The following is a 22,387-nucleotide window of genomic DNA, read 5'->3' on the forward strand; positions in this document are numbered from 1 at the left end:
TGCGACTTCTTTATTCTCTGGAGCAGAATGCCCTACTGCACCACCCCGTACTGTTCCCCGAGAAAAATGGAGGCTGGCAGTTATTAACACACCTGGTTCTCTTCAAGGATCTTGTTTCCTTCTTCTGAAACAGAGGGGTGTGTGTGTTTGTTTGCTCTTTGGCTGGGATCAAGGCCAGCCACAGGAATAAGATGGCGTGAACATCTGGGGGAGGAGGGTAGAGAGCCTCAGCCTGAACAAATCTCCCGTGCTGCCCAGCTGCCATCCTTGAAACTCTGTCATGAGGAACTTAAAGAACTTCTACAGTGTTCTATTTTCCGGTTACTCTGTTTTAAAATTTGATGTCTTCTTTGTAGGGGTAAAGGACTATGATGTATGCAACTTGCCATTAAATGGTTCAGGGGGGGGGGAATATACCTATGAGAGAGCACGAATGTGTGCATGTAAAAGCATGTTTGAATACAAGTAGAAAATGGAGTGAAATGTTAACAATAGGTGACTCTGGGTAAAGGTGGTATATTGGTGTTCTCTTTGAATTTTTTCAGCCTTTCTGCAAGCTTGGAATTATTTCTAAATTAGGAAACCTTAAAAAAACATTTAAATCACTTCTGAGAAGGAAGCTATACAAAGTCGCTAATACTTTAGAGTGAATATTATTAGTTTGGGTTCATTGAGAACGACTTGAGGGCAGGTACCAGTTCTGTAAGACTGCTATCTCTTTTTGCAGCCCAGTTAAGTTTGCAGGAATAACCTGCTTAACATATTTTTGTATTTCCACTGCCTGGCTGGCCGACTGGATGCCTATGGTTTTGGGGGTCTGGGTAGCCTAACAACCCGGAGAGACATGGGGTTAATAATTAGGAGGCCAGTGGAGAACCTGGAGAGTCCAGTGGAGGTGGAGGGAACGCATTAATCACGCTCTCCTTTGAAATCCAAAGTTGGAGCCCAGCCACTTTGAGCTACAACAGAAAGTCATAACATAGCTATGTGAAAATTAAACTCAATTCAAGTGAAAGCAGGTACCCAGAATGTGAGAATGATTAACTGTTTGCTGCTAATAAACAAAAGACAAGTGCAAATAGGCTGGTAGCACAGAGTTGAGGATCGCCAGACAGTGTTCTATGCTTCCTTTCTTCATTCAGTGATCACGACCTAGTTGTGAAGATGGGTTTGGTCATCCCATAATGTTGGCTGGACAGGGTCCCAGAACCATAGGTCACAGAGATGACCTGGTCCAGCCACCACAATTTACAGACAAGGGTGATAGGGCCCAATTAAGTGAAGTGATGGGGAAATGTTCACATGTTCCACAGGCATCTCCAGCGTGCCGGGTACTGGCATAGAGGGCAGGGCAACGTGGGAACCAGACAGACACCGTCCTTGTTATGCAGGGGTCTTAGCTTTGGGAAGGGTCCCTCATCTCTCAGGACCCAGACATGCCACCTCCCTATGGCAGAAGAAACACCATGAAAGCTGATTTTTCCTTCAGTGCAATGATTGGTTTGTGAAGAGCTATCGTCTCTTGTCTCTTAGAGGATGATCCACTTATTTTAGCTTTTAAAACTAAGGTGAGTTGAGTTCTGTCTCATTCTTTCTTTCCTTTTAATCATCACCATCATTCTCAGAATGTAGGTTCCAGTCACCTGGGAAATCATGAAGGAGGTTTTGTGGGCTTGAAATGTCTACCTTATTAACAAATCTCTCTCATATTCAGTAAGAAATATTCTCTTTCATTTTATATTATGCTTTTAATTCCTGATCCTCCTTGTTATATTTCTTTTAATACCCTTTCTGTTCTTATTATCACTGATCTTTGATAGACACATATATACGTACACAAAACTGGATTATTTAGAGAAATGTGAAAATGTAGAGGGTTTGGTAATAAAAGGAAAACTAGATTAGCAGAAACCCACCATACTTACATATCAACTGAAAAGCATTTAGTACTTACTTATTCTTATGCCTTCAGGAGAAAAAAGGGATATACCTCAGAAGCAGTGCTTTTGGTCACGACCAGCAACGTAAGCAGAGGATGAAAGCAGTTAAACCAAGCTGCCTCCAATACAGACTGGGGGTCCTCACAAGTTGCCCTTTGTCGTTTCATGGGCAGCCCTGGAACAGGCTGTGCTGGGAGTCTAGTGGTTAATGACTGGAGTGGGCCAGAATCCACGACGGTTCTGCTTCAAGGACTGCAGGAATGCCTGGATTTTTGTTTTGTTGGAGATTTTGTTTTCAGTAGGAGATTCAACCAAGAAATGTAATGTGTATTAAGCGAATATTTAAAAATATCAGGATTAGACCTTACCTGAGTTTCCCATAATTATCATTCAATTTTTAAAATGCATTCTTTAATATAAATCATCAGAACCCGGGGGATGTTGAACTTTGTGACTTTCATCTCCTTGTGTAGCTTCTCATTGTCTCCTACTCCAGCTCATATCATATGCTTCTTAATGACACACAGTGTGAAAAAGAGTGTGTGTGTGTGTGTGTGTGTGTGTGTGTGTGTTTTAAAGTTTTGTTGATGCAGCACCAGTGTATGGTTGCCAAAGGAAGGGTTGCCTATAGAAAGCTTAACCACCTTGAAGAGCTTAGACAGTGCCAATTTTTTTGTAGTCACAGCAAAATAACTAATAGTTATGTGATACTTTGTTCATCCTAATAAGCACTGTTTACTAAGCTGTGGTAGTTACTTTACATACATGACATATGATTCTCAAAATAACTCTATAAGATCGATATTATCTCTGCTTTACAGGTGAGGAAACTGAGGCTTAGAGAGTTTTAAAGTTATACCTAAAGCCATACCAGGAAGTGCAGGGAATAGTAATCATGGTAGACTATGGAAGAAAATGAATGAATGAGTGACATATGTATAAGGACTTAGTCACATGTTATCTAGTAAAAGCCCTGTATGTTAGATGTGGGTGTCATCTTCATTTCTTCTTGGGGGACTCTGAGGCTCAGAGTGGAGAAATGAGTTGTCCAAGATCAGAGCTAATAAATGGTAGAGCCAGGCCTACAACCAGGACTTTGAATTCAGAAGTTTTATTCTTCCTTTATGTTTCACCACTTCTTAGTAGAGGGAAGGAGGGGAGGGGTAGACTTCAGTGGGTAGCTACCACCTTATATTCAAAAGGTGCCACTGTGTCTCACCATCTTAGTTTCCCCTCTCTTGTGAATCTTTGTCTGGGGTTAGAGTTGGCAGTGGAAACTCTGGAGGAGGAAAATGGGAGTGCCGTTTCTACATCTCGATACACCCAAGCACATGCGTATCAAGTACTGACTCAGTCATTGGTTTGGGTGGGAAAAGATGGACAGCACTGAATAGCTGGCTGAGGACAAGCTGAGGAAAGGATGGGGTGGGAGTGCTTCCAGTGTGTCCTGGAAAGTTCACAGCTTTGTCCCAGACAAAGAGAGAGTTAGAGGATTGATGTGCTGAGAAAGGAGATGAACATCATGGGGTCACTGTTTCGTGAGTTCATTGAGTGTTTGGAGGGCAGGTACGTAGTCCGAAAAATAATCCCTGACATGGTGGGTATTAATGGTATGATGACATTTCAAAAGGTTTAATGATAATTTTTAAAGGTGAGTTACTATTATCTCATGAATTTATTTGTTTTCTTCCTCTCTCCTGCCCTCTCTTCTTTCCTTTCATGAAGTTTCATTGAATACACTCATGTGCTTCCATGTGCTTATATGTATTCAATTCAGAAATTCCCCAAAGGATACCTGAGTACCATAGGAGGAATAAGTCGCTACAGAAATCCTTATTAAGGAAGAGAAACATTTTCATAAAGGTGACATAACCTGCTAAGATTGCATTGGCTCACAATGAAGATAGTGTCCAACCTCACATAGAGAGGTTTCAATTTCACTCTCTGTCTGGCGGCCTACCTTTGTCGGCAGAGGGAAGGAGGCCCATTATAAGCCCGTTGCCAAACCACATAGCTATGTATTCCTCATGGCTCACTTTAGTTAAACAAATACTTTGCCAAATATTTGAAACTGTTTTTTTTTTCTTTATTTCGGGCTAGTTCAAATTCTTAGGCAAGGTATATTTCTACATTAATCCCTGTAAGTGGAAGAAAGGGAGGCACTATTCCTATTTAATGCCTCATGTTTGGGAGATTCCTCCCTACCACTCTGGATTGGGGGAAGGATCAATGGTTGTGTGTTCAGATATATTTTGGCAGGAAGTCCCAGAGGTCAGGACAAATTACTGTTGAAGTTCAGGGTGAAGAGACCAGTTCAACCTGAGGGCATCATGAAAGGGATGTCATTTCAATAGCTTGTGGTGACTAGGGAGGTAGTCCCTACAAGCAGAAGGGGAGATCATGCATAGAGTATATCAAAGCCATGGAAAATAGCCCAGGTGTGTGTACTGTGGATTCAGGTGGTACAGAAATGTAGAATGGTGTCAAATGTTGCATTGGTCTGGACGGTTAGTTTTGTCTGCCTAGCATCCTCCTTCCCTTCATTGAACAGCACTCACATTCTTAAGTGAGTGGTCCTTCCACTGCTCTGGCCATGGGTCCACATGCTGCTGTCACTTTCTCATGTGACTTCGCCTTCTGGAGGCAGTGGGCTTAGCATTCCACCCTGGTGAGCCAATCACAGCACCCGTGCTGCCTGGCCACAGCTATTGGTCCAGGATAAGCACATGACTCAAATTTGGCCAATCAGAGTCCTTCCTTGGGATTCTTCCAACTGGAGTTTGGAGGGAGATACCTTCCTTCTTGGGTGGCAGTGCTGGGGGGCGGGGGAGGTTGGAGTTGAAGCCATTAGCTGGGAGAAACCAATGTATAGTAGGAGGAAATACTGCAATCGTGGAAAGAGAAGACATCATGAGATAGGGTCCTGCTAGATGCCAGGCCCTTGTTCTAGTCTCTGGGGCTCTCTTGCTGCCCAGGTGCCTCCCTCTCAAGGTTTGGATGTTAAGTTCCTTCTGTTTTGTGGGCTACCCTCAGATTCCCTCCCCATTTAACTTATGTTTTAGCAAGTTCAGGTGAATATTTCTTCCAGCTAGAAATCTCCAATTTGTCCTTTAAGATGTGGTTTAAAAGTCCATGGTCTGGAAGTCTTCCCTGAATTCCCTCAGAGTTCATTATTGTATCCTTGGTGCCATGCTGGCTTGTGTATAATTTTGTAATAGCCCCCTCATTACTGTATTGCAACTATTATTTAATGTCTCTCACTCGAAGACACTGAACTACTTGAAGATGGAGACTGGCTGGCCCATTTTCACACCTCCAGTGCCTGGATCGTAGGAAGCAGGCAGTAAATATCGAAAGTGTATTTGATACAGATTTACTCACACTACACTCAGATATTGCTTATTTTGTCTTTATTTCTTTATTTTGTCTATAATGGATCTAATTTTCCTTATGAAATCCTACCCTTTAGGCAGCAGGAAGGGAAAAAGGGTTTATTTTAGTCTAAGAAAATTTGGTCCTATGCAGTAATGAAAATAGTCATTTTCTGTAACTGCTCAGTCTCTTTAAGTAAAATATTGAGCCTCTCAGATTTCTTTTTCCTCCTCCACTTCCTTGCCACTCTGGTATTGAATGTGACTTCCTGGAAGGGGGGGCAGTTGGTGGGGGAAGGAGGCAACACGTCTTCGGATGCTCTCTGGGTCCTCCCGGTCTCTGCTGCAGATCTGCTGGCCTGGGCTGTCCCCTCAGCCACGACTGCTGTATTACTGGGTCTTCCGGCGCCTGTGACCAAGGTCCTGCAGCTGTATCCTCTCCTTGGTGTTGGTCAGAACCCGATGGTTTTTCTTCACTACAGAAATCTTAGAATCACTGCCCCTGGCCATTGGCTCAGGTACTTCCCTATAAACATCTTTTCAAGGATCCTTCCTTGGCACCACAGTGGGCCTTGTGTAGGCGGCAAGTACCTGACTCAGCCACTTCTTGCTCCTCTCAGAGGCCTGTGGGGTCTTAGGGACCCATTCTCACCACTTAAGCAGCTAGGAGCAGCCCAGGAAAGCTGGCCTTGCTGCCTGACCTTGCTCTGCTACCAAGTGTGCTTGGCAGTGGTTGTCCTCATGCTGGTGTGGGGCAGCCTGCAAGGCGTTCTCCTTTGGAGGAGCCCCAAATGGAAGCGAGAAAAGCCCACCCACCCTGAGAGTAGCCCCTGGCCTATCTCTTACTGTTCCCCACAGGCAGGGGAACCGCCTGTCTTATTCCTTTGATCTCATTATCCCTACCAGTGGAAAAGTCTGGTTATGAATTGTAATGAGTCTCTTATCCAGCTCTCATTCATACTAACCTACTTTGAGGTGCCCAGAGTTGCTCAGGAGAATGGAACAAGATTTAGGGACCAAGTAGTTTCCAACCAGGAGAAACCCAGAACAATTTGGAGGAATGCCCGCATTCCTTGACTTTCATTATTCGAATGAAATAATGAAATTATTCATTCATTCAAAATGTTCTTGTTGAGGACACAAAAAATAAGTGACAGTTATTTGAAAGTGGCTAAGAGAATAGATCTTAAAAGTTCTCAATACAGGAAAAAAATGTAACTATGTATAGTGACGGATGTTAGCTAGACTTATTGTGATCATTTTGCAATATATACAAATATTAAATCATTATGTTGTATACCTGAAACTAATATGCTCTGTCATTTATAACTCAATTAAAAAGAAAACAAGTGAGATAACTTACATTTCAATGGAGAGTTCTTTATTGTGGTAGCATGATTTCTTGTCTGTAGTAGAACTCAGTTCTGTTTAGGATATTAAGGGGAATTAAAAACACACGTTTCTTGAGATAGGTGCTGGAGAATTGGAGGGCTTCTGACTTTTTAAGTGGACAAGATCATGTGTATGTGCCTAAGTCTTTTCATAAGGTTATGCAGAATTTGAATTATTTGTAGGATTTCTTGTAATGAGGACATGCAGTTTGTTTGTTTTTGGTTTTGTTTTGTCTAGTGTCACCTGAAGTGGTCTTGTCAGAGTCCTGCCGCTTTATTTGGGGTCTTTTACTTCTGTCCTGGTGCTTGTACAATGGGTTAGTTTTCTTACCCTCCATTTGCTCATTTTCCCTTTCTGTAGATTACTTTGCTTTTGGCCTTAGAGAACTGCATCCAGAAGGAAAGGAATTGCTGATTAAATGTAATCACGCCAAAGTCTACACACCACACATGACTGAACATCTTGATAGTTTGGGGGGAAGCAAGGGCAGGCAAAGGTTGTTATTTGCTTATTTAAGATCCTACTCTTCCAAACATAAACATATGTCCTCTTGAAGGCTGCTTTGTGCTACTATAATTAGGAAGGAGAATGTGGAAGGATTGGGGAGAAAACCATTGTTTTTTGAGGACTGTATTTTCTTCCTCCCTTCCTTTCTTTCCACTGCCCACCTCTTTTTCTTCTCCATGCATTTTAAGGGGAGAGGCTTGTTTTCTTTTTCAATAATTTTGATGATTAGGTCTTTGGAAACAGCAGAATAGGACTTCCTTTAGGATTGGATTTTAGAGTACCAAGTTGTAACTTGCTATGGAGAATGGGGTTAAACTGCTGTTCCAAGCGAGAGGGCTGGAGGAAGCTCTCATCCCAGCACCTGGGGTTCCTTCACTCTGTCCTTGGCTGTGACTGCTGTTACCAGGAGACCAGCCAGACCTCATCCCAGGGTGCACTCTTCCTCTTACAGGATCCCAGGAGGGTGAGGTAAGGTCTGAGGCTGAATTGCACATTGGATTGATGTTAGAGACTATCTAGCTTGGTAGACAAAGGCTCCCTGGGTTCTCCCAGATTCGTATGTGATCCACAGGAAATTCCTGGGCTAGGATGGTTTTGGAATTTGGAAGGATCCTCTCTGTAACCTCAACTCTAACTCAGAGTATGGAGGCCTAGAGATTTTCCAGGCCACGACTAATATCAGGAAAATCCTAAGAGAGCCCTCCAGAAGAATAGGCAGGGATAAATGGCAGTTTATCCCTGAAAATGTTTCCTCTCACCTGTGAGGGTGGGTTTTCTCTTTCTTCTGGGGCACACTCAGACCATTGGTAAAGAGGACACTCTGTGAACTGCAGAATATGGCAGTTTCCTTTGACTTGTGGGATTTGGAGAGGGTGTGCTGTTGCGAGAGAGGGTGTCTGTCAGTGCTGTTTGCATTCTGGTCCTATCACCTAATGGCGTGGGCAGGTTAACACTCGGCTTGTGCCTCAGCTTTCCTGTCTACAAAATGAACGTGATAATACACAATGTGGTTTTGAGGAGCAGGGTTGGCAAATGGGTAAAATAATACTATGTACTCTTGGGTAAAACATTTCCAGCGAATACATTTACATATATCTTATCTGATATGGTGGATTTACCGATAACCTATTTTGCATGAAATGCTGCAGCTGTTCTTTTACATAGGAGACACATTTTAAACACATGACGTATTTTTCCCCTCTTATTTTAGATGTAAAAATGGTTATTGTTGGAAATCTAAAAGTTACAGAGAATGAAGAGTTGAAAGTAAAAACCACCTGTGATCCATCATCTAGAGGTAGCAGTTAACATCTTGGTTTAACTTTCCAGTCCTTTCTCTTGATTGTTTTGTATATTGTGTGGTTAAATAAAATGAAATCACACACTTACCATTCTATGAATGTTTTCTCAGCAAGATTTGCACTGTCATATTCCGGCAGGAAATCTCTGGCGGCCCAGGAAGTGAACAAACACACTTAGGCACAAGTCAAACTATAACACATTAATGAAACTTCCCAATGGGAAAATACCAGACATTGCTCACATACCATTTTCTTTGGCTCAAAATAGGATACTGAGTAACCCCAATTATTAAATAAAATACTTTGAACTACCTAGCAGAGTGCATACCTAGAGCTGCCAGTTTCTAGTTGTGTGACCTTGGGAAGTTACTTAAATAGCACCACAGTTCCGCAAAATGGAAATAGTAAATAGTATAGCTACACAGGGTTGTTTTGGAGATCAAATGAGTTAGTGTATGTAAATCAGGCAGTATCTGGTTCACAGTGAGTGCTGGATTCATCTGAGCTGTAAGAGTAGGATTACCCAGGATAATTACCCAGCATGGAGCAGGTGTTCAATAGATGCAGATGCTTACAGTACTTAATATTTTGTTTCTTCCCTCCCCCCCCTTTTTTTAGTGGTAAAAATCAAATGTTTTTATTTTTTTTGACATATGTAAAACTTTAGACAATAAAAAAAATTCTCTCTCTCGCGCTCTCTCTCTCTGTCTCTCTCTCTCTCCAGATCATCTTCCCAGTACCTTTACTTTGCAAACCTACTTGATCATCCTATTATTCCTTTAGTAAAAGAGTAGCCTAACTGATATTTTAAAGAGATTAAAGAGTACATTCTTGGGTTGCTACCAGAAGGCATTGCGATGGTGCCGTAGGAAGCGCTCAGCATCTGTGGTGTTCTGCACAATGGAGAATGTGTTTCTAGCTTGGACTCCAACTAAGAAGTTACTTGTCCTACCAGGAGGGGCAAAGTAGAAGATGCAGGACAAAACATAGAGGTAACAGGCAAGCAGGAAGAACTCTGAGGAAGAAGACAGCCTCATGGCTGTGTAGGGACTTCTGAGGGGATCTCCTGGGAAATAGTCCATAATGACTGTGCTTTGAGGAGATTTTAAAGAGTCATAGATGGCGGCTGAGGGCCCTGGCCAGGGCCCAACAGGTAGCATGGTACCTGGCAGTCAGTAGATACTCAGTACATGTTGATAAAGAGAATGAATGGATGAATGGATGAAAGAAATAAGAAATTGACACTCCCATCGCATCCTGGGGTAAAACAGGAATCTCTGGGCAAGCCACAAGACTACCCCCAGAATTTGAGGAAATTTTACCAGACCAGAGGTAATTGTACCTGGCACAAGGGGATTCTTTTCTTTTTATTTTATTTACTTTAATTTTTTGTGGCAAATGTTGCTGCTCGTTTTTTAAATTATTGATTAAAGTGTTACATATGTGTCCTTATCCCCCCATTGACCCCCCCCACTCATGCCCTCACCCCCCTGGTGTCTGTGTCCATTGGTTAGGCTTATATGCATGCATACAAGACCTTTGGTTGATCTCTCCCACTTACCACCACCCTCCCCTACCTTCTCTCTGAGGTTTGACAGTCTGATTGATACTTCCCTGTCTCTGTTTTTGTTCATCCGTGTATGTCGTTCATTATATTCCATAAATGAGTGATATCATGTGATATTTATCTTTCTCTGACTGGCTTATTTCACTTAGCATAATGCTCTCCAGTTCCATCCATGCTGTTGTTAATGGTAAGAATGCCTTCTTTTTTACTGCAGCATAGTATTCCATTGTGTAGATGTACCACAGTTTTTTAATCCACTCATCTGCTGATGGGCACTTAGGCTGTTTCCAAATCTTAGCTATGGTGAATTGTGCTACTATAAACATAGGGGTGCATATATCCTTTCTGATTGGTGTTTTTAGTTTCTTGGGATATATTCGTAGAAGGGGGATCACTGGGTCAAATGGGAGGAGATTCTTTTCTTAATGAGAAAGAATTCACTCCTTCAGAAAATATATGTTGAGTATCTACTACGTGACATGGCTCTAGGAATTGGGGATACAGTGAACGAAGCATTCTAAGTCACTGTTCTCATGGAGCTTACATTCTAATGGAAGGGAACAAATAATATACGATAGATACAATGTACAAGGTGATGATGTATGTTATAAGGGAAAATAAAGCAGGGCTTAGGGGGTGCCTATATATATATATATAAAATGGTCGGGCAGAGACTCTTTGATAAGATAACATTTGAGTAGAGAGCTAAAGAAAGTGAAGAAGGAAGACATCTGGGTATAAAGGAGAAAAGCAATCCTGGAAGCGAGAACAGCAAGTGCAAATGGCCTGAGACATAGAACAGCAAGGCCAGAGTGGCTAGAGTAATCGGCAGCTTCAGAGAGGTTGGATGAGGGTGTGTTTAGTGTGATATTGTAATTTATAATGAGAAATACGTATTTTGTCTTTGTCCCCATTTCTGGCACAGAGCTCCTAAAACCCTTGAAATGTCCTAAGTCAGTGGTCGGCAAACTCATTAGTCAACAGAGCCAAAATATCAACAGTACAACGATTGAAATTTCTTTTGAGAGCCAAATTTTTTAAACTTAAACTACATAGGTAGGTACATTGTTATTAGCTGGCCTTTGCTAAAAACGTCCTCAATCTGATTGAGGTACATTCGCTGAGGTCAACCCCTTCCAACTCTCCCATCCACGCTCGTCTTGTATACTTGTTTCAGATAGACGAGTGTGGATGGGAGAGTTGGAAGGGGTCGACCTCAGCGAAGGTACCTCAAAACAATGTACCTCCCCCGCGCTGCGTCTCCCGTCGCCCGCCCGCCCGCCTGCCCGCGCCTGCCCGATACCCCCCACTTCTTCTAACTGCCACTTCTTCAAAATAGACTCGCCCAGGCTGAAAACCAACTTCTGCGCATGGGCCACGAAGTTTCAATCACACTGTATGTGTGCGCCCGCACGTGGTATTTTGTGGAAAAGCCACACTCAAGGGGCCAAAGAGCCTCATGTGGCTCTCCAGCCGAGGTTTGCTGACCACTGTCCTAAGTGATGAGAGTGATAAAGATGTCTTTTGTTATGTTAATGAGGTGCCTTTTGGACCTAAGGATGGGGGTTAGTTGCCAGGAAAACCAACCTTAGGTTTAGAAGATTGGAACTTTCTCTCCCACCCCCTAACCCCCCAGAGAAGGGATAAGGGCTGAAGATTGAGTTCAGTCTCCAGGGGGCAAAAATTTAACCAATCATGCCTATGTCATAAAGCTCCATTAGAAAATCAAGCTGATAGGATTCAGGGAGCTTCTGGTTGATGAACACATGGAGGTACTGGGAGTTTGGTGTGCTCGGAGCACAGAAACTATGTGCCCCTTCCCACATACCTTGCCCTACTCGTCTCTTCCTCCTAGCAGTTCCTGAGTTATATACTAGTATATCTTTTCATAATAAACTGTTTCTCTGAGGTCTGTGAGCTGCTCTAGCAAGTTAATCGAACCCAAGGAGGGGGTTGTGGGAACCTCTGATTTATATAGTTGGTCAGAAGTACAGATAGCAACCTGGACTGTGATTGGCATCTTGAAGTCCAAGAGGGGGTTATGGGAACCTCCAATCTGTAGCCATTCAGAAGCACAAGTAAGAACCTGGACTTGTAATTGGCAACACCTATCTGGTGTCCAACAATTGCTTAGATTTGTGGGATCCTCCCCCCGCCACACACACACACAGGAATTAGTCCCAGAACCATTTGAGTAAGGTGCTGTAGGTTGTGGTAAAATTTGGCTTTTACTCTGAATGAGATGGGAAGCCATTGGAGACTTTTAGAGGCATGCTATGATTTGATTTCCTTTGTAACAAAATTGCCTTGTCTACATTGTGGTGAATAGGCCATGGAGGGCAGAAGAGTAGAAGCAGGGAGACCATTAGGAGAGAGTAGTCTTGCAATAGTCTAGGCAAGAGATGGTGATGGCATGCCTTGGGGTGTCAGTGGAGATGATCAGAAAAGGTCAGATTCTGGATCTATTTGATTGTGAAAGATCAGTCAAGACAACTTCAAGGAAGGATAGAGCTGGCATTTACTGGGAGGAGCAAGTCAGTGTAGGAGGGAAAGTGAAGAGTTCTGTTTTGCATCTGTCATGCTTGATGTGGCTGCTGGACCACTCAGTGGAGATTTTGAGGAGATTGTTATAATTCAGGGGAGAGGTCTGGGTTGGAGATGAAGAGTCATTCTGTAATGGTGTATGATGCCATGTTGTTAGATGAGCCATGGAATGAGTGGAGAGAGAAAGAGAAAAAGAGGATTGGCCCTAGAGTGCTGCTATCTACCCAAATCTAGAAGATGAAGAAGGCTGAGAAGGAAAGGCCAGGAAGACAGAGAGTGGTGTCCCGGAGGCAAAGGGGGGAAAGGGAGCGATCAAGTGTATCAAATGCTGCTGTAGGTCACACCAGGCGAGACCTGACCACTGCATTCTGTGATAGCAAGGTCACTGGTGACTGTGATGTAGAGCGCTGGGAACCGAACTCTAAAATAAGTCTTACTCACAAATACCATAAGATTTCACTTGCAGGAAGAATCCAAAGAACAATATAAATGAACAAACAAAACAGAAACAGACTCAAAGATACAGAGAACAGACTGATGGTGCCAGAGGGGAAGGGAGTTGCGGGACTGGGTGAAAAAGGTGAAGGGATGAAGAAGTACAGATTGTTAGTTACAAAATAGCCATGCAGATATAAAGTACAGCACAGGGAATATAGTTAATATTGTAATAACGATGTATGGTATCAGGTGGGTACTGGCAATATCAGGGGGAATACTTTGTAACGTAATTATATGATTATCTAACCACTGTGCTGTACACCTGAAACTAATACACAATAATATTGAATATAAATAATATTGAATATTTCAATGAATATTGAAAAAAATTAAGAAATAAATAAAAAAACAATAAAGACTTAGGCAAAAAAATAAAAAGTCTTACCTATTTTGTGGTGGGTAAGACTAAATCCTGCTGTGTTCATAAACTTCTAGGTTTAAAGCAAAACTGAATGAATGAATGAATGAATGAATGAATGAAACCAACCGTCCAGCCATTGTTAAGAGATATCTGGACTGAGAGGCCCTCTCTTGAGTTTCACAGGCAAGAGCTTGGCACCCAGAGTGGGCCAAACCAGGTCAGCAGCAGGTGTGCAGAAGCTGCCTCAGCCGGGTTTGTTTATGTCTGGGTGTGGGTCTCTTACATAACCACGCAAGTAGGCCACATTTTCCTTTAGCTACAAAGCTCTTAGCTTCTTGAGGGAGAGTTTGATTTCATTATAAATCAGGTGGCAGAGGCCCTAGGCTGGTCTGTGCCCTTAACTGTTTCCTGCCAGATTTGGGGTAGTTGTAAATGTCAGAGAAAAGGGAGGCACCCGGAGCTGCCTCTCTCTCTCTCTCCCCGCTCACTAGCACGTTACCCTTCATTCTGTGGGTGAAACATACCTACTTTCAGTTGTCACCTCGCTGGAGCCTCTGTACAGCAAGCCAGCGCTGATGAAAATGCTGTTGCAGGGAGTCCTGGTACAGTTTCACAGATCACATTACAAAGCCCTGAGAATAGCGGGAGAGGGGCGAGCTGGGGATCCCCTCAGAGTTACTGTTTACCCTCTAGGCGCTCTGCAGCGAGAACCTGGCCCAAGTCCACTTCGTCATGTTAGAACACGGCAGTTTCTGAAATCCTCCCTTTATTCTTGAGAAATGCTGTCTCTGATGGTTTGACTTTATATTTTGTTTGTCCTGCTGTTGGACTCTCTCCTGTTTCATGAGCTCTCACCCTTGAGTCGTGGCAAGGTAACTCTAACTGGGTAGTTTGACTTTGTTTATCAGTTACCATGTTCAGGATGAGCTTTTCTTAACACGAGCTAAGCCATTTACAACATTATTTTAGCTGTTTGTGTAGCAAATGGAATATTCTGTGAATTCTAGTTGCCTTGGGTTGGTTCTAAACATGTAAAGTTATAACCATGGTTGAAATCATTTTTTAAAGCATTAAAATTACATAAAGTGTTAAAACTATACAACCTCATTTTCTTATATGGTAATATCAAGCATTTGCCTAGTGCTTCCTTTGTGTCAGATTATGTTCTAATCATTTAAAGTATAAATCATTTAATCCTTATGACAATGCTAATAAATAGACATATTATCATTGCTATTTTACAAATGGGAAATGGAGGTACAGAAAGGTTAAATAATTTGCCCAAGGTCACACAGCTAATTGGTGATTGAGCCGGGGCTTGAATCTGGGCAGGCCAGGGCCCATGCTCCTAACTACTGCAATGCATTGCTCTTCACCAATTTAAAAGTTGCAGCTATGTGGATGGGAGTTGAATTAAATGTTTACAAAATAACATTCATTCATTAATTATTTTCTATTTTTATTGAACTTATTGGGGTGACATTGGTTAATAGAATTATAAGATTTCAGGTGCATGATTCAGTAATATATCATTTATATATTGTATTGTGTGTTCCTCACCACCAGGAAAAAAATAGCATTAATTCAAGATAGAGAGCTGATTCTTACTGCAAATTACATCTATAGGCTCATTGAAAAAGAACCTGAAGGACTTTTTTTGGCAATAATTTTTCACTTAATTTGCTACTAAAGTGGTTACATATGGAAGCAATAAAATCATATATCTTGAAAATCTTACAAAGATCAGGTTTCTTAAGAAAACAAAACCATTGTAGCTTTTTCTTTGTAATGGGCCGAAATAGTGCAGTAATGAGCCACTTTAATATAGGTAGCTGATGTTTATTTGAAAGTACTTTTAAAGACTTTTTTCACAATAAATCTTATTCTGCTGGTCGGAAGCCCATTATTTGCAGTGATTATGCTGCAGTTAATAAAAGAGTAGAGGTCTTATAAGCCTGTCATCTTCTGATTTGTCAGTGTCTGTTCACTTCTAGATCCTATTATCTGTTGGTGTCCTTTGACAAGCATGAGCCACGGCTGCCCCAGACAGTTACAATGCAAAGGTCTTCTGGGACAATTTTATAAATAGTTGCAATGAGTAACCCAGCAAATCTACATGGCAGGTTGTGGGCGACAGATCTAGAGAGGAGACAGATTTCCCTTCCTTACTGTTATATAGTCATGCGCCCTCTTCCCCCAAGCCCTCACAAGACTCAGTGCAATCCTTACCTAATGGACAGGATGATGCCACTATCCTGGCAGGTTTCCCAAAGTATAAGGTAAATTCTTCTGGGTTCCATCATACTTGGAGATGGTATCTTAACCTAACATTAGATGACAGCGAATCACATTGTAAGGGAGATATTTCTTTTTCACGTTTTTTTGACCTTCCTGCTCATTCAAGGAGAAAGTGGGTTTGTTGCCACTGCATCTTTAACACTGCTGAGTCCTGCAGAATCTCCCTTATGACAAAGAGCAGGCACTGTAGATGCTCAGATGTTTAGTCAGAATGCAGTTTCATTGTTTTGTTTTTATTATTTTATTATTATACACTGGCACCAGACCATTTGGGGTAATATTTCATTTGGTTCTATGTTTTAAAATTAAATATGTCAATTATTTGCAGATGTTTTATTAAATATCTTGCACAGTTCCCATTTATAGTAAGGCCAGGAATTTCTTGGAAAATTGGTTTTATTTAAAGAGTAAAAGGAGAGTTAATCTAAAGACAAGTTGTAGAGCATAGAAAAATACAGGATGAGATGTAGATATGGAAAATTGTGAACTTGGTAGAGCAAGGATAAAATCTTGGTCTAGTACCTGCTATGGTTAATTTTGTGGAGATCCACAGTTTCTTCTTTGAAACTCTTGGGACCAGACTTGTTTTGGAATTAGGAATGTCCATGTTTTTTGGTATAGTGCGTATAATATATATGCTATGAGTCCCATTGGAAACACGGGGGCAATGCTATCATCAAGCACAATAATAATTCTGTAGCAGGAGGTATGACCGTTCACACTGAAGTGGGGTAAATAGAGACTTTACATGACCTCGTGTGGATTCAGGTTAGATTTTGCCACCACATTTGTTTTTAAACCAAACTTAGGGGGGAAAAAAGTTTTGATTTTTCAGAGCTTTTTGGATTTCAGAATTACAGATAAGAGGTTATGGGCCTGTCTTGTAAATAAATCACATCATTTTCCAAAACATTGATTAAATAAATCATGAAGAAAACAAATTAGATTCCAACTCGGTCAAAGTAACCAAAGTAACTCTTCCACCTTTGAGTTTATTTTTACTGCCTGGGTATGATTTCCTTATAGACTAGAGGCCCGATGCACGAAATTCGTGCAAGAGTAGGCCTTCCATCCCCCGGCTGCCGGCACTGGCTTCCCTCTGGCACCTGGGACCCGGGCTTCCCTCTGGCCACTGGCAGGCACCCAGAACCCAGGCTTCCCTTGCAGCCCCGGCTTCATTTGGGAGGACGCCTGGTCTAATTAGCATATTACGCTCTTATTATTATAGATTCTGACCTGCCACACAGCGCCAGGTAGATTTGTTTGTGGAAGAAAAAGAAAAATTGAATCCAAATGACTCTTACCTGTGTGTGTGAAAATAGAAGTGGTTCCTGGTCCTGCTCATCCTTGAAGTGAGGGTTGGTTGTGAGCACAGAGCTGGCTATTTTGGTAGTTCCAAACATGGCTGTCGGATGACTGGGCAGTGCATACACTGACACCAGACCATTTGGGGTAATATTTCATTTGGTTCTCTGTTTTAAAATTAAATCTGTCAATTATTTGCAGATGTTTTATTAAATATCTTGCTAGTTCCTTAGTCTAATAATCAATGAAGTTTTGATTCGGCAGTGATGGAAATGGTTAAAAGGGGCGTAACCAGCCTCTCAAGTGTGATAGCAGACATGCCAGGTGTGTGACAGTCTGTGAACTTAGGACAGGAGAGCAGTTAAGCTGGATTAATGACCCGTCAGAGGACCATGTTGAGTTATTTATGATTGTTTTTCTAACATGCTGTAAAATGACAAATGAGCAAGTATTTTCTTACCTCAGAACACAGTGAAAGGGTTTTGTCAGGTTCTTGATTTATAACCTTTGGAACATGCTTTTATTTTGTGTAATTAGAATAAAAATGTATAGTAATTGATCATAAAGGTTATTCTTGTGAAGTGTTTGTGGGCTTTGTGTGTTATATTGCTAGCTATTTAAATAAATTGATAAGAGAAGACATGATAGATATGAGGAGATAATGTTTTACATTTCCATTGTATATTTCCTCAAGGAGCTTAATAAAAATCTCAGTTGGGTGTTCTGTGGGGAAGAGAGAGATTTAGATGGAGAATCTGAAGCCAAGGCTACTTGGCTCATACAATCCATATATCTTTATAACTTCTGTAATTTCATCTGGGACCTTCTATGAAAGAATAGAATTTTTTATTCCTAGTACATCAGCCCAACAGTTATTAATATTTTTAAAATTTTTCTGATTCAGTTCCATGGGTTTACTTAGCTTTTATGCTCTGACATAGGCAAGACATGTCATATACTATGACATGGAATAAGTGCCATTTCTGATGGAATAAAGGCAACATGATTCCTTCTGTATTCATGCAAAAAAACTCAGTGGAATGTCAGTGAGGACGTCATTTGCTATGGATATAACTTTGAATCTATCCTATTAAATTAATGTACAACTATTGATAATTTATTATAACATACCATGATTAGTATTAATGGCCTGTACCTCACTAATGGCCTTGTACCTCACATTGAACATGGTTAAAACCACTACTAACAAAATATAATGATAGTGACAATGTTTATCGAGCACTTACTAAGTACGTAGGCATGTGTTAAGTGCTTTACGTGTCTGAACTAATTTAATCCTCATAACTATACAATGAGGAAGCATAATAATAATCCACTTTTACAGATGAGGAAGCCCTGTAAAAGTATCCGGAGTTTAGGCAATTTAGCCAAAGACACAAGAAATTAGGCATTCTGGCTTCTCTATGGTTTATTGCCTTCAACTTTTGTTCCCTACAAATACAGTAACACCTCAACTCTCTGGGAAACCTCTTTGAGCAACCTCATCTATTTGGAACAAATCTGAGGACATAGAAGCAAGGAAAAACATTTCTATAACTGAAATGGAAGCAAAGCTGTGTCTGTGAGAGTATGCATATTCAGCAGGCAGTCCAGAGCCGGAACTGCGAGGCTGCGTGCTATCGCGGGTCCTTCAGTAAAGGGTCTGGAGCCTGAACACCTCAGTGGCACCTGAGGGTCACAGTGCAATCACTGATGCTTCCACGTGATTCATAAAGTGAATTTTAGTTTAACCTGTTAGGAATTGAAAGCAAAAGTCTCATCGATTTTATGAAAATCTCTCATGATTAGAAAACTAGTGCTTGAAATGGGCACATACTTATCTAGAACGATGCATTCTTTAGGACGGTTTTAGATACTGAGAAGGTTTGGATGTAGAAAACAAAATACTTGCAGGTAGTTCTGTATAAGTGGAGATAGCAAAGTGCCATCTTTAAAAAATATAATCTTGATTGTTTTTTCTTATAGTTCAATTAAGAAGGTAAAGGTTGAATGTAAAATAAATTCCTCCACTTTATTTCTCCTGTGTTCACTTCTCCTCTAGATCGCTCCTGTGATGTCCTCAAAAAATCCAAGCAGCCCCCCGCGTTCCACGCTGCCGGTGGGCTTTCTGACATGCTGAACGGTGGCGATGAAGTCTATGCTAACTGTATGGTGATAGATCAGGTAAGGTGTGACTGATGTTCCAAGGTGGATCTGCCCTCTTTCTAAGCCCGAGCATGTGAGAAATAGATTCAGCATTGCTGTGTTCCTCTGGGAGTTTTAGCCTAAGTGCAGCCCTGGTGATGCTATAGTGGAGTCTCATCATGTGAGCATTTAACTGAGGTTCTTCCTTCAGCACAGCACATCTTACCCAAGGCGCACCACGAGGGAGGGGCCTTTGACACTGCCCTAAGAGAGGAGTGTGAGTGCTCTTCTATTGGGGCCAAAATAGGAAATGACAATTGCGAGGCCAGTTTCTCCTCTACAGCTTGTCAGAAAACAAGGTGTGTGTGATTTGCTCTTGCAGTATTTGTATTCAAAGCCAGCAGGAGCTGGGTGAGCAAGAGCTTGACGCCAACCCCATAGGATGCTGTCATATAAATTACTTGTTTAATCCTTACAACACACCTATTAACATGTAATAAGGTTGTAGAGCTTTAATATTAAAGCAGAATGGTGTCGTGTTACAGGGAAGCTGGAACCCTTCAGAGCTCCCCGCCCATTCCCTGATAGAGATTTGTGAGTTAAAGCTCATGAAGGCAAGTGGTTTGTGCATCTACATATGGATTTATCCTTCATTCTTTTCTGAAGCTCAGTCACCCTTGATTTAAAAAATTTAATTTTAAAAATTTATCTTTATTGTTAAAAGTATTATGGATATCTCCCTTCCCTCCATTGACCCCCCCACTCCCATCCCCCAATATAGTTATCAATCAGAAGATTTCTGCACCCTCTAATTCAGTGGTTCTCAACCTTCCTAATGCTGCGACCCTTTAATACAGTTCCTCATGTTGTGGTGACCCCCAATTTCATTGTTACAAATTGAACATAATTAAAGCATAGTGATTAATTACAAAACAATATGTAATTATATATGTGCTTTCCGGTGGTCTTAGGCGACCCCTGTAAAAGGGTTGTTCGATCCCCAAAGTGGTCGCAACCCAAAGGTTGAGAACCGCTGCTCTAATTTATGGTAGATTTAAGGGATTCAAGGGTAATTTTGACAACATAATTTCTGTTTTATCCACTAACTTTAAAGCCTAATTCCCATATAAATGCACCATATATATGCTCCTTGAGCAATATGGTATTTTACTCTTTTTGTTGTCAGTGTGCGTATATTATACCTTATTACTTATAGATGTTTTCTGTGATATAAACATTTTTTCCTGTCTACTAGATCTCAATTTCATCTCCTAGTCAAATATCTCTGCTTTTTTCTTTTTGTGTTATAAAACACTATTACCTCAAATGCATTGTATAAATGCATAGGGTGGGATGATATTCAAAATGACTAAGATATGAACATCAGGACATGGACATCAGGCTATGAAAACTGGTATATGTTTTGGTATAAAGCAGCTGAATGTGTTCCTGTTTATGAAATCTAGAATGAAGCACAGAGTTTAGGACAAAGTGGGAGTTCTGGGGACATTCTTTGAAGATACAGGCTAACTGGACTTGGTGTGCTCTAGCCACATTCTGATTTTACTGCTTTTATTCTGTTGCCTTATTTTCTAAGCATTTGCATGAAATGCTTCTTGAGTTCTTAATTTTTTTGGTTGTTCTAAGCCTCAGTGAACACTGTAACATTTTCACTTACCTCAAGTAACTAAAATTGTACAACTCGCTATTAGGAGGAGAGAACCGTGTCTTTATTTGTTCTAAGATACACTGAACATGAAGTTATGATGTGATTGTTTGATTGTTTTGAGTGAGAGAAGTAATGTGAAGCATACACTTGAAGAGAACTCAAGCAGACTAATTGGTAAACTGAAACATAGCAGAGGATCGCCAAATGCATGCAGTGAAAACAGAAATGAAACTAAAAACCTGGATACAAATCACAAAGTACTCTATGTCAGTGTGGCATAGTTAACATATCATTTATCTCACTGTCCCTATGTCCATTTGAATAACAAGAACAGAGAGTCCAAATTCTGCATTTTTAAAACAATTTCTAGCAATATCTAGAAAAAAATCTTAATCTATTTCCTTCATCCCCTCAACATGGCACAGAAACCTAAAAAGATTGCTAGATTGTTTGCAATACTCTTTCCTGTAAATTCTCAAGGTAACCAACCTATCTGATGAGGCAATTCACATGATAAAGCTACTTTGAAAATTACTCTGTCATATAGACTACTTTGAAAACAACAGCATTGTATTTGGACATCATTTCAAGCCTGCTTAATTCAGTACAAAGAATCCCTGTATCCTCTTTATCAAAACTCCTTAAATGTTAATATTTTACTTTATTATCCTCTGAGTATGTGCTGTGTGTACGCAAATGCTTAAGACATATAAATATTTTTTAACTAGTTGAGAGCAAATTGAAAATATGGTATCCCTCAATCTTTTGTGGTGCATTTTCTTAAAAACGTGGGCATTCTCTTACATACACACGTGCAGTTATCAAAACCAGGGAACCATCATCTCTACAGTACTATTAGCAGTGTACCAATCTTACTCAATTTTAGCCAGTTGTCTCAAAGTCCTCTGTAGCAAAAGTAAATTCAACTACATGAGTTGTAATGAGTTGTCATGTGTTTTTAGTCTCCTTTAATCTGGGACAATTCCTTAGTCAACTTTTATGACATTGATAATTTTACTGATGATGTTATCTTTGGTCTACCAAATTTATTTTCAATAAAGTCATTATTTTAAAAAAAAATCAAGTATCTTGTGGGAGACAGTTTGAGTCATTGCAAATATCCTGTTATTCATTTGACTTGCACCCATCAGTTTGAACATTGCGCGATTGTTTTTGCCTTAGTAAATTATCAATTTGATGGTTGATTTAGGACCCTAAATTTCCCCCTTTTGCTTCATTTCCCCTTCACCACTCTATATGTAAATAGTGTCATTCTCTTTCTTTTTACTGTTTTCTCCCCCAGAAGTTATGCCTTTTGATGAGTGACGCCTCAGATCGCGTGTGTCTTTAAGCCCCTTTCTTAGCAGGTGCTTTGATCAACTGGGACTCTTTTTCACCTGTAGACTTTCTCTTCCCATGATAATTGTTAGGGGCCACCTCCCTGGTCTCTCTGCCATGCAGATTTTTGCAGACTGTCCTTTCTGCAAAG

General features: G+C 40.9%; 1 protein-coding gene across 8 annotated transcripts in view; it reads left to right on the top strand.

The window, feature by feature from the left end:
- Positions 1 to 22,387, top strand: part of ARHGEF28 (Rho guanine nucleotide exchange factor (GEF) 28) — a 224,342-nt gene that overhangs the window by 108,519 nt on the left and 93,436 nt on the right. For 5 of the 8 annotated variants that reach the window (XM_014549710.1, XM_005858023.2, XM_005858024.2 and 2 more), the window contains one exon: positions 19,147 to 19,268. In XM_014549710.1, coding sequence (XP_014405196.1) covers positions 19,147 to 19,268 — 122 coding nt within the window. Of the gene's footprint in view, positions 1 to 19,146; positions 19,269 to 19,774; positions 19,844 to 22,387 lie in introns of all 8 variants that reach the window. The other 3 variants (XM_014549703.1, XM_014549713.1, XM_014549719.1) reach the window with 1 other exon arrangement.

This window comes from Myotis brandtii, unplaced genomic scaffold (genome assembly GCF_000412655.1).
Source record: "Myotis brandtii unplaced genomic scaffold, ASM41265v1 scaffold115, whole genome shotgun sequence".
Classification (NCBI taxonomy): domain Eukaryota; kingdom Metazoa; phylum Chordata; class Mammalia; order Chiroptera; family Vespertilionidae; genus Myotis; species Myotis brandtii.